A 16,938-nucleotide genomic window follows, 5' to 3' on the forward strand; every position below is an offset into this window, starting at 1 on the left:
TTAAAAACGAGTCGGCTCGACTCGGCTCATGAAATTAAACGAGCCGAGTTCGGGTAGATGTTTAGACTCGATTAAGTGTAAAATTATACGAGCTGACTCGCTCGACTTGTTAAAACCAACTCGTTTAGCTAAATGAGCCGGGTCGACTCGATTTGTGAAATTAAACGAATCGAGTTCGGACAGAAAATTAGACTCGTTTAACTAAACGAACTGGTTCGACTCGATTAAATTTGACTCGAATTAGGCCCGGCTTAAAACTCGACAGGCTCGACTTGTAATACCCTATCTGTGTATATATGTGTCGACTGTGTGTACTGAACATATTCATCTAATCTAAAATTCTCAATCAATTTGTTACGCACAAGATGAATTATTAACAATATTTGTGTGGAAACTGGGCAGTGGACGACAACCCGACTTTAGTTTTGTAGTTGGATGGTTAAAAAGAACATGTACACTTTCTAACATTGTGTTTTTTGACTTTTACGAACTTTAATTTCTATAATTTATAATATTTTTATACAAATATAGTTTATAGTCTTTATTTGCATACTTACAAAATATTTTGATTATATTACTTGTTTATTCAGAAATTTTATTTCTCATACTTTTTACACATCGAGAAATTTGATTCAGATTTAACAAATGACACGAAATTTTATTTGTGCAGGAATTTTACTTCTTCAGATTTTTTTTTACTCATCCATAAATTTGATTTAAATTTAAACAAATGATCTCTTAAATTACGAGAAATCAATAATACTAGGTTTTTCTAAAATAAAATTACAAATTTCAAAACAAAAGTAAAAATTGAATCTTGAGTTTCTTTATGGGGTGAATCTGCTTTATAATTCTAGGCACATTCACAGAAGCTTGAGGTTTGGATGTTAAATTGATTAGATCAAGATGAAATAAGTCTCTAAGAAAGACCAGCTAAAAAATGTAATAAATAATTTAATAACTAACTTAACAGCACGAAGCTTAGATAGAAGAAAGAGGAGGGAGACAGATCAAAACTAGTATGAATGTGTTGGGTTAATTTTATATGGTAAACTGGTGACTCTTTTCATTAGATTTATGATCGGAATATAGTGGTTACACTAAAAAGTTTCTTTGACGAAGAGTGTTTTCTTTTGTTGATATTATTGTATCATTCGACAACTATGTATAGTGTATGCTGACAAGGCCTAAGGCCTACTGATATGAAACCACAAGCACAATAGACAATTATACAGTAGGTGAGATGAAGCGTTTAAATCTAAACACATTAGATTACGGTTGTTAGGGAATAAGGTGGAAAAAAGTGTTGGACGAGAAAATATTAGAATTTTTTTTTTCGCTTGATAATATTGTATTTTTCAACAATTTTTTCCGTCTTAGAATCCGGATCCTTGGATTAATTATCTGGTTTCTTATAATCTGAACCGTGATCTTTGTTATGAGAAATTTACTTAAATTTATTAAAGCGACTTATAGAGTCTAGTCAGTCAATGTTGTCAGCTGCTTCCTAGAAGATAACTGAGTGGAGTTTGTCAATCAACTTTTTCAGCAACCAGCTCTCTCCTTCCTCCCAAGTCCTGATGAATTTCTCATTCTTTCTCTGAAACATATAAGAGCTCCTTACTTCTACTAGACACTCAATTCTCGCATTCTCTTTTGTTATGCAAAATGGCCAGAGGAGAAGAGCCTGTGATCGGAATCGATCTCGGAACCATGTACTCATGTGTTGGAGTTTTTCAAAACGGTCATGTAAAGATAATTGCCAGTGAGCATGGTGGGAGGAAGACACCATCTTGTGTGGCTTTCACTGATACTGAGAGGCTTATTGGCGAAGCTGTAATTGACCAGGCTGGGATGAATGCTGCTAACACTGTCTTTAGTAAGTATTCTTGCTATTTTATGTCTGTTTTCGGTAAGGATCGAATTAGGACAAATTTAAATATTCACGCGCACATATTTAAGCAAAGGCCATCGTCTTAACACGTTCAGGTTTTGGGAGGATCGAGAACTTAACATATCCGTTAGGACTTGGGCCAAATTTTATTTATTCTTCATAGGCAGTGTGGTGATACATTTTTGTAGCGTTTCTCACTTCTTAATGTTGCAAAAGCATTAATTAAGATTCAAGTTAGCCTATAACTGACAGAACTATTGTTTGTATGATCCTAACAAGAACTCTGTAGTTTCTTCACTCCTTTACCTCTAAACCATTTTATAGCTTAAGATCTAGACCTCGAAGTTCACGAGTACAACCGGCGCTGATGTATTTTTCAAACAAACTACTAAAAAGTTAGATAATGTAGCATTATTTTTGGAATAAGTGTTATTGTAGTGTCTTAAGATTAGCAGACCTATTTAAGATAATACTCCATTCCGATTTCTGTTTAATCTGTCATAATCTCCGCATTATCTGTGAGATCAGTTTCAACCCTAAATGCTCTCCCTTGCTTACCCAAAATAATCAAAAACATAGGTTGGGAGGGGACTTTTGTTACATTTTCCGGATGACTGAGGAATAAGATCTGAAGGCGCATAAAAAAAAATTAAGTTGATTACAAGTTATTCTGCTAAACGTGTCCATGATCTGATGTTGCCTGTCCAAAAAAAGTAATTCTTATCCTTGTTACTAATATTGTGATTTATAAAACAGATGCTAAACAGCTGATAGGCAGAAAATTCAGCGACTTGTCTGTACAGCGCGATATAAAAAACTGGCAGTGTAAAGTGTTCTCAGGTCCTTTGGAAAAGCCCATGATTTTGGTCAATTACAAAGGTGAGGAGAAGCAGTTCTCGGCAGAAGAGATCTGCTCCATGGTTCTCGTAAGGATGAAGGAAATTGCGGAGAAGCATCTTGGAACAACAGTAAGAAATGCTGTTATCACTGTCCCTGCTTACTATAATGACTCTCAGCGCCAAGCAATTAGAGATGCTGGAACCATTGCTGGCCTGAAAGTAATGCGCACAATTGCTGAGCCAACTGCAGCTGCAGTTGCTTATGGTTTTGACAAGAAGCTGGCAGGAATCGTTAGTTCAGACGGGGAAAAGAATGTGCTCATCTTTGATCTTGGTGCTAGTAACTGTAACGTGTCTCTTCTTACAATGGAAGATGGTATATTCGAAGTGAAGGCTACACATGGTGCGAGTCAGTTTGGAGGGGAGGATTTTGTTAATCGTATGGTCAATCACTTTGTTGAGGAGTTCAGAAGGAAAAACAATAAGGACATAAGTGGTAATGCGAAATGTATGAGAAGATTGAAAAAAGAATGTGAGAAGGCAAAAAGGTTGCTCTCCTCTGTCCCAGTGACCAACATTTATTTGGATTATTTTTACTACGATGACAGTTTCTCTGCAAATATAACTCGTGATGATTTCAATGAGTTAAACAAAGATCTGTTTGAAAGTTGTGTGGAGCTGGTCAAGAAGTGTTTGAGGGATGCGCGGATTGATAAAAGACACATCCATGAGGTGGTCCCTGTAGGTGGATCTTCTAGAATTCCTAAAGTGCAGCAGTTACTGAAAGAGTTTTTCAATGGGAAGGAGCTGTCCATGGGTTTAAATACCGATGAGGGTGTTGCATATGGCGCAACTGTCCAGGCTGCGGTTCTGAGTGGCAGAGGCGACGAGAGGTTTCAAGACTTGATGCTGTTGGATGTTAATCCCTTATCCCTTGGAATTGATATTAATGGTGAAATGTCTGTCATTATTCCTAAGAACTATAACATTCCCGCTAAAAAGTTTAAGATTTTTCCAACCACTACTGACAATCAGGTTGCCGTGTTCATCCAAGTGTTTGAGGGTGAACACAAATTGACAAAACATAACAAACTGTTGGGAAAATTTGTATTCTCTGGCATTCCTCCTGCGCCTAGTGGTGTTTCAAAGTACATAGTGTACTTTGATATCGATGCAGATGGATTGTTCAATGTTTCTGCAGAAAATGAGAATTCAGAGCCGTTGGAGGAGATAAAAGTGCCAACTTACGAGGATAGATTTTCAAAAGAAGAGCTTAAGAAGTTGGTACAAGAAGCTAAGAAGTACAAAGCAGACGATGAAGAGAACAAAAAGAAGATGGAGGCAAGAATTGCTGTAGAGTCTTACTTCTATAACTTGAAGAACATCATCAGTGACGAGAGACTAAGTTCCAGATTTGGGGTAGCCAGCAGGAAGAAAATGAAGGATGCTATTGATATCGAAAACCTGTGGTCAAATGGGAACCAGTTTGTAAAGTTGGAGAACTTGGAGGAAATTATTAAGGAGCTCAAGGGACTCGCAATATTTTAACAATGCTGCACTTCTGGGAATCTTGATTTTGCCGTGTTGATAAGTAAGAATTGCTCGTTTTCCAGTTGATCAGCTTGTGCAGAGGGGGTATTCCTAAAGATTGAGGAGGGTTCTGTCAAGGTCTTGTACCTGCTTGTGTTTGCTTTGGTTGAAAATTCTGTTTTATATTTTATCTGGTATCATGTTCCATTATACAGCTTATATTACGTGAATATAATATAATTCTGGAAAATAATTATAAAATGTTACCTGGGTTATATGGTGACACATATGACATAAATAATATTCAAATATTAGAAAAAAGACCCAACTATATAAAAATATTAAAATATTCATTATAAATGACAAGTAAGATCTTAATTCATATCCATACCCATATTCCATATATTCCATATATACTTAATACATGCTAGTGAATACAATGGTACGGATATGAATAGTATGAATAGATATAAAATTTTAATTATCTATTTATTAAGATTATCGCAATAGTATGAATAGATAGTATTTATAATACTATTTATTCAATAGTATGAATAGATATAAAGTTTAATTTTTTATAAATAAATTTTTTCTATATGAAATCAACATGGATAATTTGATATTATACGAACTAGGAAGAGTAATCGTGCTCATCGTAGTTTATATAATTGTTGTTAATACTATTATAAATTTGCATACTTTTTATCTTTTTTTTTTGATAAAAATCGTGATTTTTTTTTTTGTATTAATAATTATAAAATCTTAATGGGAGCTCACGAAGCGCGGGCATAATTGCCTAGTACAATAAATAACATGTAATATTTGAATAACAAAAAGAAAATATATAATTTCCATAAAAATCTACTCCCTCCGTCCATCAGATTCTTTACAGTTTTTTTTTGATGTCCCATCCAATTCTTCACATTTCAAAACTTAACAAAATTAGTCGATGGGTCCCACCACTACTCCCTCCGTCCCTTTTACATGTCCACTTTGGAAAAAAAATTTGTCCCAAATTACTTGTCCACTTCTCTTTTCAAAGCAACTTTTTGTATGAGTTTTCAAAAAGTAACAATTTTCAATGTTTAACTAATATATATATAGGGGAGGGTTCTGGTACAAACTTACAAACTTTTTTTGTTCAACACATATATAACTTGAGTTCAACATTTTTTAAGATATTTTGTTGAACATCGATTAAAATTGTGTTGGAGAAGTACATAAACTAATTTTTTAATATAAAAACTAAGTTAAACCTATTATATAACCAAGAGAAAAGTTATATGGAGACCACTTTTTTTGGAGACCGTGGAGACCATTATATTCTGCAAGTAAAATATTGCATAAAAACATTGCAAAACTCATAATTTTGCAAATCAAAACACATTATTTTGTGAAATATGTACTACAAATATCACAAATTCATCAAAGTTATTGAAGAACATCTATGTTTAATAAGTAGAATGTGTATGTTCTGCAAATTGAACAAATGTTCTGCAAACTAAACATATTCCGCAGGACAAAACATTTTGTAATATTCTACATGCAAAACATACATGATATTCAAGATTTTAAATGATATAAGAATCTTTGCACAACCTGTTTTGCAAAATTATGAGTTTTGCAATATTTTTATGCAATATTTTACTTGCAGAACATAAGTGGTCTCTACGGTCTCCAAAAATAGTGGTCTCCATAGAACTTAACTTATTTATATTTCTAGACCCTACCCAAACCCCAGAGGTATAGTTTAAGCATCTCTATAAATGTATTCAACACAATGATAACTAATGTTCTACACCCAATGTTGAACCCCAGTTACAAATGTGTTGAATGCACGATTTATTTATGCGTTATTTTTATAATTGTGACGTTTTTTCAATAATTTTAAATATAAATACTTTCTATAACTAAGGATTAACAGGTTGGGAGAATAAAAAAAATTCAAAAAAAAAGTTTGTAAGTTTGTAAGTTAAAAAAGTTTTTATTTGATCCTATCCCTATATATATATATATACACAACTCTATCTAATTCATTACATTTATTAGAGATATGTATGAAAACAAGATATCCAACTAACATTTTTTTAAGATACGTTATTTTTTCAAAAGGGACAAGTAAAAAGGGACGGAGGGAGTATCTAATTTTTCCTCTCTTTTCACGCTACTTTTACTCTCTTTTCACATTACCTTTACTCCACTATCTCCTTTTTATACATTAAAAATTAATGGGTCCCACCACTTCACCCAATTTTCTTTCTCTTTCACTATTTTATACGTATTTCTTAACCTCTGTGTCCAACTCCAATGTAAAGAACTCACCGGGACGGAGGGAGTACTTAGATATGCAATATCTAACAATTAATATCATTTAATATCTAATTAGCAAAAACAAAACATGCAATATCCAAGAAAATCCACAAGATATGCAATATCCCAGAAGATTTTTATAGATTTAATTTCTAACAATATTTATTACTAGTTAATACACAACAACTATAAATATCATGCACATTTTATTTCCAAGCATCATCCTCACATCAAAGACATTATTCATTTTGTTGAATTTATAATCAGTTGTTTCTTAAGACCTAGTATGGAGAAGGCTCGAGTCAACAAAATTATTTCTCTTCTTGTATTTTGGTCATGGTGTGCGATATGTCATGTAGTTCTACATAGTTAATCTATCAATATATATTATAAATAATATAATTTTGTGCTTCGTGATCTCTGATGTCAATGAAATATTATTATTTTTGATAATTTATGCAGATTTAAAATTAATGGGAACAAATGCATCAGATACACAATGCAAAAGTGACAATGATTGTGATTTAGTATGTACCGATAAAGCCAAATGTGCAAAAGGTGAATGTCAATGCGTACTTTTTGGTTACGTTCCTGGCCCTATTCGTGGTCATGGTTTTGATGATATGTATGGTAGGTAAACAAGTATGCAAGAATGGTGTGTGCAAATGTGTAGGACATATCGGTGACGAGAATGAAGGACGCGGGGGCATTTATTAACATATGTATAATGATTATTTTTTCAGTGATATCAACTTAATGATTAGTTCAATTTCTTGCTCGATTACTTTCTTTGTTTTGACTCGATTTTTTATATTTTCCGACACTAATTAAGTATATAAACTTTTTTCCAACACAATACATATATTAAGACAAATGAAAGTAAAACAAACATCATTTACCTAAAATTACTAACCTTCTAATTTTTTTTATTTCTTTGGTCACAAACTGACTTCTAATTTAACCTTGAATAATTTTTTATTTTCAACAATATGAAATATTCTCAACTAGTGACGCTTCATAATTTGTTTTGGGGCCAGTTGATAGAGGAATACAATCGACAGAGTAAATTAAATAAGAGGATGTAAAATCGTGATCGGTTACGTGATTAGAGTAAAACTCAAATAGACAAAAAAAACTTAAATTAATAAACATCAGTAAAAAATGAATTGTATAGAGTCGAACCAAAATTAAAAAGTTAGAAACAATTAATTTTTTTAAACTTTATTAATAAATTACAACCAAACGGAGAAAATCAGACTAATTTGATTATTAAGATAAAATCCTTTTAATAATATATATATACATATATATATAGAGAGAGAAATCTATATATATATTATATTATAATATATTATATTATATTATATAAGTAATATATTTTTAATATATGCAATTTTTTAAGTTACTAATCTCTAAATTATTAAGCAATGTGTTGTTAATTTTCTTAAATGGCAAGTTGTAGGGGGTGTATTCCGTTGAGATTTTAATGAATTATATATTGAGTTTGTGAATTTTAATGGATTGTATTTGATTTAAATTTTATACAGATTCTTAATAAAAAATGACTGAGTTGATGAGAGTCTTTAGGATTTAAACACGATACTTCAAAATCTCATAGATTTTGGTGGAATTTCAAATATCCTAAAATACACCGAATAATCTAAAATATCCATCATTTTATGAAGTTCAAAAAGAGCCATGAGCAATTGAATACCATCAATGGATTTTAAATAATCCAAATTGAATACCATCGAATTTTAAAGCATAATTTAAAATCCTGATTGAATATCACCAGATTTTGTAGCATAATTTAAAATCCTAATTGAATATCCCATGATTTGATCATTTTTTAAAATTCGAGTTCAATACCCTCGAATTTCATAAATAAAAAGAAATATTTACAATTCCAATTAAATACACTCTCTAATTTAGTTTTATGGATTTCTTTGATAATTTTAACTTGCCACTTGAGTGCTTGAGCATGGATTGTCCATATATATATATATATAAGGATATATTGTCCTTCTATGGTCACCTTGATATCTCGATTTATTCTTACTCATCCTATCATTGGACAAATAATTCTGTAGACTTCAGGCCCGCGATATTTTCACCCGAGAGTTGCAGGGACTAAGAGCTTTAAGGTTTATAGTAGAAATATTATTTCAATTAAATTTTGTTTATATTATCTCACTAGATTTTATAATTTAAACCAAATTAATAGTGATTAGCCCATGTTTTTATTTTAAAACTGTCAATTACAGCTGCGCTTTCGACGTCAAATATCTAATATATCTGCTTTCTTGTAAGAAATGTGCACCAATGTGATTCGAGGATCATATTACATGTGATTTAAAACAAGTTTGTGAGAACAAAGAACGGTAAGACAATCGTCCATATCATGATAAAATGCAGAACTATATATCAAGAATAACAATAATATGAAATATGCGATATTAGTTTTTGATTATGATCGACAATTACACAAAGAACATGCACCATCGACCTAATGCGAAAAATGTTTGACAACAAATTCTATAATATCTGTTCCTCGAACAATCGAGTATGAACGAAATCATTGTTACCAGTATTACATACACATACGCCCTTATCACAATCCACAAAATCACAGGCCATTCGAGGACAGTCCGCTTTAGTTTTGCATCGGGCAGCATTTGAATTTTGTAAAGTGCCTGGATGAATAAATTGATATACTTGTTAAATTAATTAACATATTATAAATTATTCTCTATGTAGCTCTATAATGTAAACATTGCAACTTGGTGAACAAGATAGGACATACCGCAAATCATAAGCAATAAAATAAAAAACCCGCACGTGTTTAGTGAAAGTTTGAGCATGTTGTGCATAAAAGATACTAGTACTATTTATCGATATTATTAGTAATTGCAACGTACAAGTTTCATTGTAATATTGCAATTGCTTATATAATTAACATGGTCCATATTGCATTAAATAAATGTATTAATGATAAATTTATTGTCTCCAGCTAACATGTAATATGCCAGGTAACGATAAATTTATTGTCTCCAGCTCACATGTATATGCTAGTCTCCCATCAACGAGTGTGAAGACTATCATTCAGTTTTATACAAACGAATCATGATCTTTATTTGGGGGCTTGTGATGGACTTGTAGATTACTCAAATCTTTCTTTTTAACATCAATCATCAATCCCTAACTATCGTCAAATTTTCATTCAACAACATCTTATAGCTATCTATTTCTTTTTTTTTAACTAACTAAATCTCGCTCCAACTTGGCTCATATTTTTTGAGAAAATAATTTTTTCATAAACGACTTTTTAAAAATTTCCCGTATAGGATTGGACACCTTATTCCTCTTTACCTATCGCCCACCTCTTATTCATAAGACACCAATTATAAGCGCTTCCCCGGAGTTGGTAGCTTGCAAGACTAAGTTTAACTTGATGATTTTTTTTTTCCATCTCTAAACAGGATGTAATCATTTATCGACTTTTGAAGGTGTTAGGTAGATTTCTCGAAAGGTTGGGGACTTGCCTTCTCAGGATCCGTTTTAAGGTGTTGATGAAATTTGATATACTCTTAGAAAAAATCCATTTAAAAAAGTGATGTAGAAATCAGATAACTGTTTTGCAATTTTTTTGATATTTATATATTTTGAGTTATAAGATAAAAAAAATAATTTTTGGTGAGTTTTAATAGTAAAAAAAGTTTTTTCCAAAAATATATGGGAACCTGCTTTTCCTAAATATAATTTTTGAGCTAAAAGCCGCTATTCGAAAAATCTGCTTTTAAATATAACAAACAGTTTTTCACATGTTTTTCAATAAGAAAATTTATGTTGCTGTTTGTCATAACAATGCCAAACGGAGCTTTAAACTAAAGTTGACTTTTTGATTCAGTTGTTTGTTCCCAACCAATGTCGTTGAAGTTTCGCCAATTAATTCATCATATTTATATCTTTGTTATCATTGTTATTACCGTTTCCGCTTTTGTTTCGTTGGTGAGTTATGACTGCTACATAATTCATTTATAACTTAATCATAGTACAAATAGCAAACAATATTCGAACAAATATGCATGACAAAATAAACGCAATGCTTGAATTTGTACTAGTAAATTGACTGAAAAAGATAATTTTTGACGACTTATAAGCCTATAATATTGTGTCACTATGTTTTTGTGATTTTAATGAGTTGTAGATTTAATTTATGTAACTTTCAATTTTTTATGTGATACAATAATTCTGATTCTACAATAACTATGAAATTATAAAAATATCAAATGAGGTGTTTTATTTGAATTATGAAGTTAAATTTATTTGTATAACTCAATACTTACGAATTTACACATATTTAAGTTAGAAAGTGAGAAAAATTGACTTAGATATATCTAAATTATTAGTAATTTATAGAGCTTCATTTCCTTGCATATATATTATATTAGACTATATTTTTCTATGTTGGTTTCTAGGAATTCTATTATCATTTTGAATTTTATTTCCTAATTAATTCATGATATTTCAGGTTTAGTTTTAATGTTTAAATGAAAGCTAACTGTCTGAAAATTTATATTAATACATTTCAAATTTATTTCCGTCAAAATACATTTAAAAAAACTAGACATATTATACTAAGTTTAGAAAAATAGGCTTTCGGCCCAAACCAACAAATATTATGCTCCAATAACACAATATAAATTGTAAAATTCTAATCAAATTTTGATTCTGATATTTAAACCATATATGTATGAGTTTAATTGTATACATTTTATTTGAGATTTATCGAGGAATATTAAAATATTAATTATAAATAACAAGTAAGACCTTAATACAATAAATAATATGTAATATTTGAATAGCAAAAGAAAATATATAATTTTCATAAAAATCTACTAGATATGCAATATCCAACAAGTAATATCATTTAATATCTAATTAGCAAAAACAAAACGTGCAATATCCGGAGAAAATCCATAAGATATGCAATATCCCAGAAGATTTCTATAGATTTAATTTCTAACAATATTTATTACTAGTTAATACACAACAACTATAAATAACATACACATTTCATTTCCAAGCATCATCCTCACATCAAATACATTATTCATTTTGTTGAATTTATAATCAGTTGTTTCTTAAGACCTAGTATGGAGAAGGCTCGAGTCAACAAAATTATATCTCTTCTTGTGTTGGTCATGGTGTGCGGTATGTCATGTCTACATAGTTAATCTATCAATATTTATTATAAATAATATAATTTTGTGCTTCGTGATATCTGATGCTAATGAAATATTATTATTTTTTGATAATTTATGCAGATTTACAATTAATGAGAACAAATGCATCAGATCTACAATGTAAAAGTGACGGGGATTGCAAATATTATGCTGAATGTGTCGATGGTAAAATGAGATGTGTAAAAGGTGAATGCCGATGCATACATTTTGGTATCCCTGGCCCTCAACCTAGTCACGGTTTTGATGATGATAAGAAAGTTAACAACGAGGTTAGATGTAAAACAATGAGAGATTGTTTAAATTATCTATGTTTAGTAGGTAAACAAGTATGCAAGAATGGTGTGTGCAAATGTGAAGGACATGTTGGTCACGAAAATGAAGGACGTGGAGGAATTTATTAATATATATATATGTAATGATTATTTCTTGAGTTTTATCAACTTAGTGAATTAGTTCAATTTCTTGCTCTAATTACTTTTCTTTGTTTTGGCTCGATTTTTAATATTTTCCAACACTAATAAAGTACATAAATTTCCCCCCCACATAATACATGTGGTAAGACCAATGAAAGTAAAACAATCATCATTTGACTAAAATTTCTGACCTTCTAATTTATTTATTTTTGTGTGTCACAAACTGACTTTATACTTAAACCTCAAATAATCTTTTATTTTCATTTTCAAGAATATGAAATATTATGAACTAGCAACACTTCAAAATTTGTTTTGAAGTTATTTGATAGAGGAATACAATCGACAAAATAAATAAAATAAGAGGATGTGAAATAGTGGTCAATTACATGATTAAAGTAAAATATTGGATAGATACAAAACTGAAATCAATAAAAATTAGTAAAAACAAAATCATATAGTTGAACCAAAATTAAAAAGTTGAAAACAAATACAAAAATTAACTTTATTTATCAATTACAAAGAAACAGAAAAAAATCAGACCAATTTGATAATTAAAATAGCATCCTTTTAATAATTTATATACATTTTTTATATAAATAATTATGTATTTTTAATATTAGCAGTTTCTTAAGTTATTAATCTCTAAAATTAAAATTGAGCAATGCATTGTTAATTTTTTTATAGGGGAAAATTCTAGGGGGTGTATTCAATTGAAATTTTAAAATTTTTTATATGATCTATGGATTTTAATGGATTGTATCTGATTTTAATTTTATACGGATTCTTGATAAAATATGACAGAGTTGATGAGAGTCTTTAGGATTTAAACAGAATACTTCAAAATCTCAAGGATTTTGTTGGAATCTCAAATATATTCAAATACACCGAACAATCTAACAAAATTCATCATTTTATGAAGTGCTAAAAAATTCATGAGCATTTGAATACCATCAATGAATTTTAACTAATCTCAATTGAATACTATCGCATTTTAAAATATACTTAAAATTCTGATTGAATACCACCAAATTTTGTAGTATATTATAAAATCCTAATTAAATATCCTAGGATTTGATAAATTTTTTAAAATTCGAGTTGAATACCCCTAAAATTTCATCAAAAAAACAAATCTTTTAATTCAATTGAATGCGCTTCATAATTTAATGTTATGGATTCCTTTAATAATTTTAACTTGCCACTTGGGTGCTTGAGCATGGATTGTCCACATATATAAGGATACATTGTCCATCTGAGGTCACCTTGATATCTAAATTTGATTCTTACTCATCCTATCATTGGACAAATAACTTTTTATTTGGAAATGTTACAAGCACCGTGATATTTTCTCCCGAAAGTCGCAAAGACTAAGAGCTTTAAGGTTAATAATAGAAATATTATTTAAGTCAAGTTTTGTTTATATATCATTAGATTTTATAATTTAAACCAAATTAATAGTTATTAGATCATGTTTTTATTTTAAATCTGTCGATTACAATGACGCTTTAAATATCAAATATCTAATATATTTGCTATCTTGTCAGAACTTCGCACCAAAGCGATTCGAGGGTCATATCACACATGATTTAAAACAACTTTGTGAGAACAGATAAATGTAAGACATGCGTCCATATTATGGTAAAATTTAATTTATTAAGCTTGTTATATTAATTTTTAAAAATATGTTGTGATTAGTTGGATTTAAAAAATCGAATCGGCAAAGTAACTTGCACAATTAGTCAATCAAATTGGCAATTTCTGTATTGATAAGTTGTTCAGTTTCTTAAATATATCTTGCACTCAAGTGATTTCATCTGTTGATAAGAAGACCAGGTGATTAGGTTACATATTATCTTGTGTTAGTTCTCTAATTATTTAATTTATTATGTCGCGGTCTTTATTTATGAATACTAGTTGATGATCCGTGCCAAGCACGGGTTTAAATAAAATTTTAATTTTTTTTATTTATTGGAAACATAATATTTTTTGAATTACATTATCATATTTTTATTATATTTATTTAAATTATTATTTTTAAATGTTATTTAGATTATTATTAATTCGATATAAGACTTTCTATATATTAAAATTTGATATTATTTTTGTAAATAATGAATTTTAATTATATAACATATTTAAGTTAATTAAATTAAAAATTCCTTTAAACTTCGGTATTAGTTTGTCATACAAACAACTACTATTCCTAAGTCTAAAAGAACTCCAACCCACATTAGAATTACCCATTCTAACTCTAAAATAATTACGGATTAAATATACATAACACATATCTATTATAACTCTAAATTAATTACAAATATTAGAAGTCTAAAAAAATTCTTAAGTTAAATAACTTAAATATGTTTTTTAAATAAAATTCGCAATAAATAATGAAATAAAAATAAAACAAAATAATAATTGAGTTTCTTAGCTTATTTTTTATTTTATGTTCTTATATCTACATAAAAACTCTGTCGACTTATTATATTTATTTGATAGGAATTTTATTGAGTTGATTCATATTTATTGGATAGAAATTTTACAGAGTTAATTCCTATGTTAAATTGTTCGATAAATATATAATTTGTAATTAATTTAGAGTTATAATAGATATGTGTTATGTATATTTAATCCGTAATTATTTTAAAGTTAGAATAGGTAATTCTAACGTGGGTTGGAGTTCTTTTAGACTTAGGAATAGTAGTTGTTTGTATGACAAACTAATAGGGTTGGTTCAGCTGGTTAAAGAGAGGACATAGGTTTACCCAGTGCGCACCCGAAGGGTAGCGGCTGCGGGTTCCTACGTTAAAAAAAAAAAAAAAAATATAGAAGTTTAAAGGAATTTTTAAGTTAATTAACTTAAATATGTTTTATAAATAAAATTCGTTATTTAAATATTTAATTTATTTTATGTTCTCATATCTGCACAAAAGCTCTTCTGACTCCCTATATTTATTTGATAGTAATTTTATACAGAATTCATATTTATGTGAAAAGGATTTTATAGAGTTAATTTCTAAGTTAAATTGTTTCAGTTCTAAAAATTACAATATTTAGTTATATTGGGATAGAATTATATACTATGAATAATCGTTATGTAAAAAAGTCATGAGCAGTATAATGACCAAATTTTGGTACTGAAACGTGATTTCGCTTATTAACAAAGGGTATTGATTGTTTCCGGAAGTTCTTGCAAAAATCTAATAAGAGCAAATTTTTGTGATTAATTTATGAAAGGTCCTACCATGCACAATCAAGCAGACAAATGGAGATGAAAAGAAAAGATTGCCCAAACACGCCCTATATAGGATCCAGCCATTCAAGATTAATGGATTGGTCTGAAGTCACATTCTGAACTATTAGCCAGGGATTTACTTGTAGTTACCGTTGGTAGAATTCTGGAACATCGGTTTCGTTGGTGAAAGTGATCACAATGAGGTTACTCTGCTCTGAATTATTGCGGCCTGCAGCGGCTAAAATTTGAGTTGGCTTGAAAAATGATGTGTATGAACACATTGAAATTAGCCTTTTGCTGTCTGAATTGTTCATAGTCAACTTTATAGCATCCTACATCGTCCTATTGATTTTTTTTTTCTATGCAGATTAGTTATTTCAGCAGAAGAACTTTATGTATTTTTATTGACTTTATATTTGCACTTTTTTTTAGGGTTTTGGAGAATGGCTGGTGAAGCAGAAGGGCCTGCAGTTAGGATTGATCATGTGCTCATGTGTTCCATGTACAAATTTCAACTGTTTATACCAATAAAATTACAGACCATGGCCACACAATATGATCACAATTTTACGCCTTGTAAACCTATATGTTATGCTATCATATCGAAAAATGAATAAATTTAACCACTTCAGAAAGAACTTATGCGTCAATTCTCATCCAGATTGCAGAATTACTGGATTTGAAGAAACTAATGAAACTCATTCAGAAATTTGCAGTTGACTAAAAAATGCAGTACAGTATATTAAGCCTTTTGTTCTCTTAAGCTGCTCAAAAGTGCGAATGCAGATTTTATTTTGAAGCTGAGAAGGCAGATTATATTAAGCTTCTTGTACTAATATTTTAATTAGTCTTTGTTTTGATGTTGTATTCCCGTTTAAAAGTGTTTCAGTTCTAAATTGGCTTAATGACCTTTTAGCCCTCGAAGTATGTATGAATGTTCCGATGCGGCCTCGATGTTTAAAAGCGTACCTTTCGACCCTCAAAGTATCCGATACGTACCTTTTAGCCCTTTTCCAAAAAAACGGTATAAATCGGGGGGTAAAGTAGAGAATTCCTAATTTGGGTTAAGTTTATGCGTACCCTTTAAACCCTAAAGAATACAAAAAATAGAAAACACAGTGAAGAAGCTCGAGCTGCTGCGGATAGAAGAAACAAGGCGCGATTGGGTGTGGATTGAAGTCTTAGATCGTGATGGCTAGCATAAGCGACAGCTCCGCTGGTAATTTCTTAACCCTTTTCTCAATTGAATATGATGATTAACACCCCCCCCCCCTTGTATCTGCATCATTTTCATAGGGTTTTTGTTTTTCTGTATGATTATTTTCCAATGTTCATCTCGTGATTTTGTGATTAAAAGGTGATGATGCTATAATGTTGAGTATGTTTCATGGTGGGTCTTTGAATTGGGTCCCCGTTACCGAATATGTTGGGGGTAGAGTCACCGTGTACAATTTTAGAGACCAGGACGAAATTAACA

The 16,938-nt window shown here is 30.1% G+C and overlaps 2 protein-coding genes across 3 annotated transcripts in view; both read left to right on the forward strand.

Annotated features, from left to right (window-relative positions):
- The first annotated feature begins 1,251 nt into the window (after positions 1-1,251).
- Positions 1,252-4,473, forward strand: LOC108199595 (heat shock cognate 70 kDa protein). The gene is made up of 2 exons (XM_017367494.2): positions 1,252-1,879; positions 2,651-4,473. Exons 1-2 carry the CDS (start codon positions 1,669-1,671, stop codon positions 4,279-4,281), a joined length of 1,842 nt encoding a protein of 613 aa, XP_017222983.1. The 5' UTR covers positions 1,252-1,668; the 3' UTR covers positions 4,282-4,473.
- Positions 4,474-15,482: 11,009 nt separating this feature from the next.
- The window catches only part of LOC108197161 (heat shock 70 kDa protein 18), a 55,675-nt gene continuing 54,219 nt past the window's right edge, over positions 15,483-16,938 (forward strand). For both annotated transcript variants that reach the window (XM_064082861.1, XM_064082862.1), the window contains exons 1-2: positions 15,483-15,730; positions 15,894-15,963. The gene's annotated coding sequence lies outside the window, so the exon portion shown is untranslated. The remainder of the gene's footprint in view (positions 15,731-15,893; positions 15,964-16,938) is intronic.

The sequence above is a fragment of the Daucus carota genome, chromosome 8, assembly GCF_001625215.2.
Source record: "Daucus carota subsp. sativus chromosome 8, DH1 v3.0, whole genome shotgun sequence".
Classification (NCBI taxonomy): Eukaryota; Viridiplantae; Streptophyta; class Magnoliopsida; order Apiales; family Apiaceae; genus Daucus; species Daucus carota.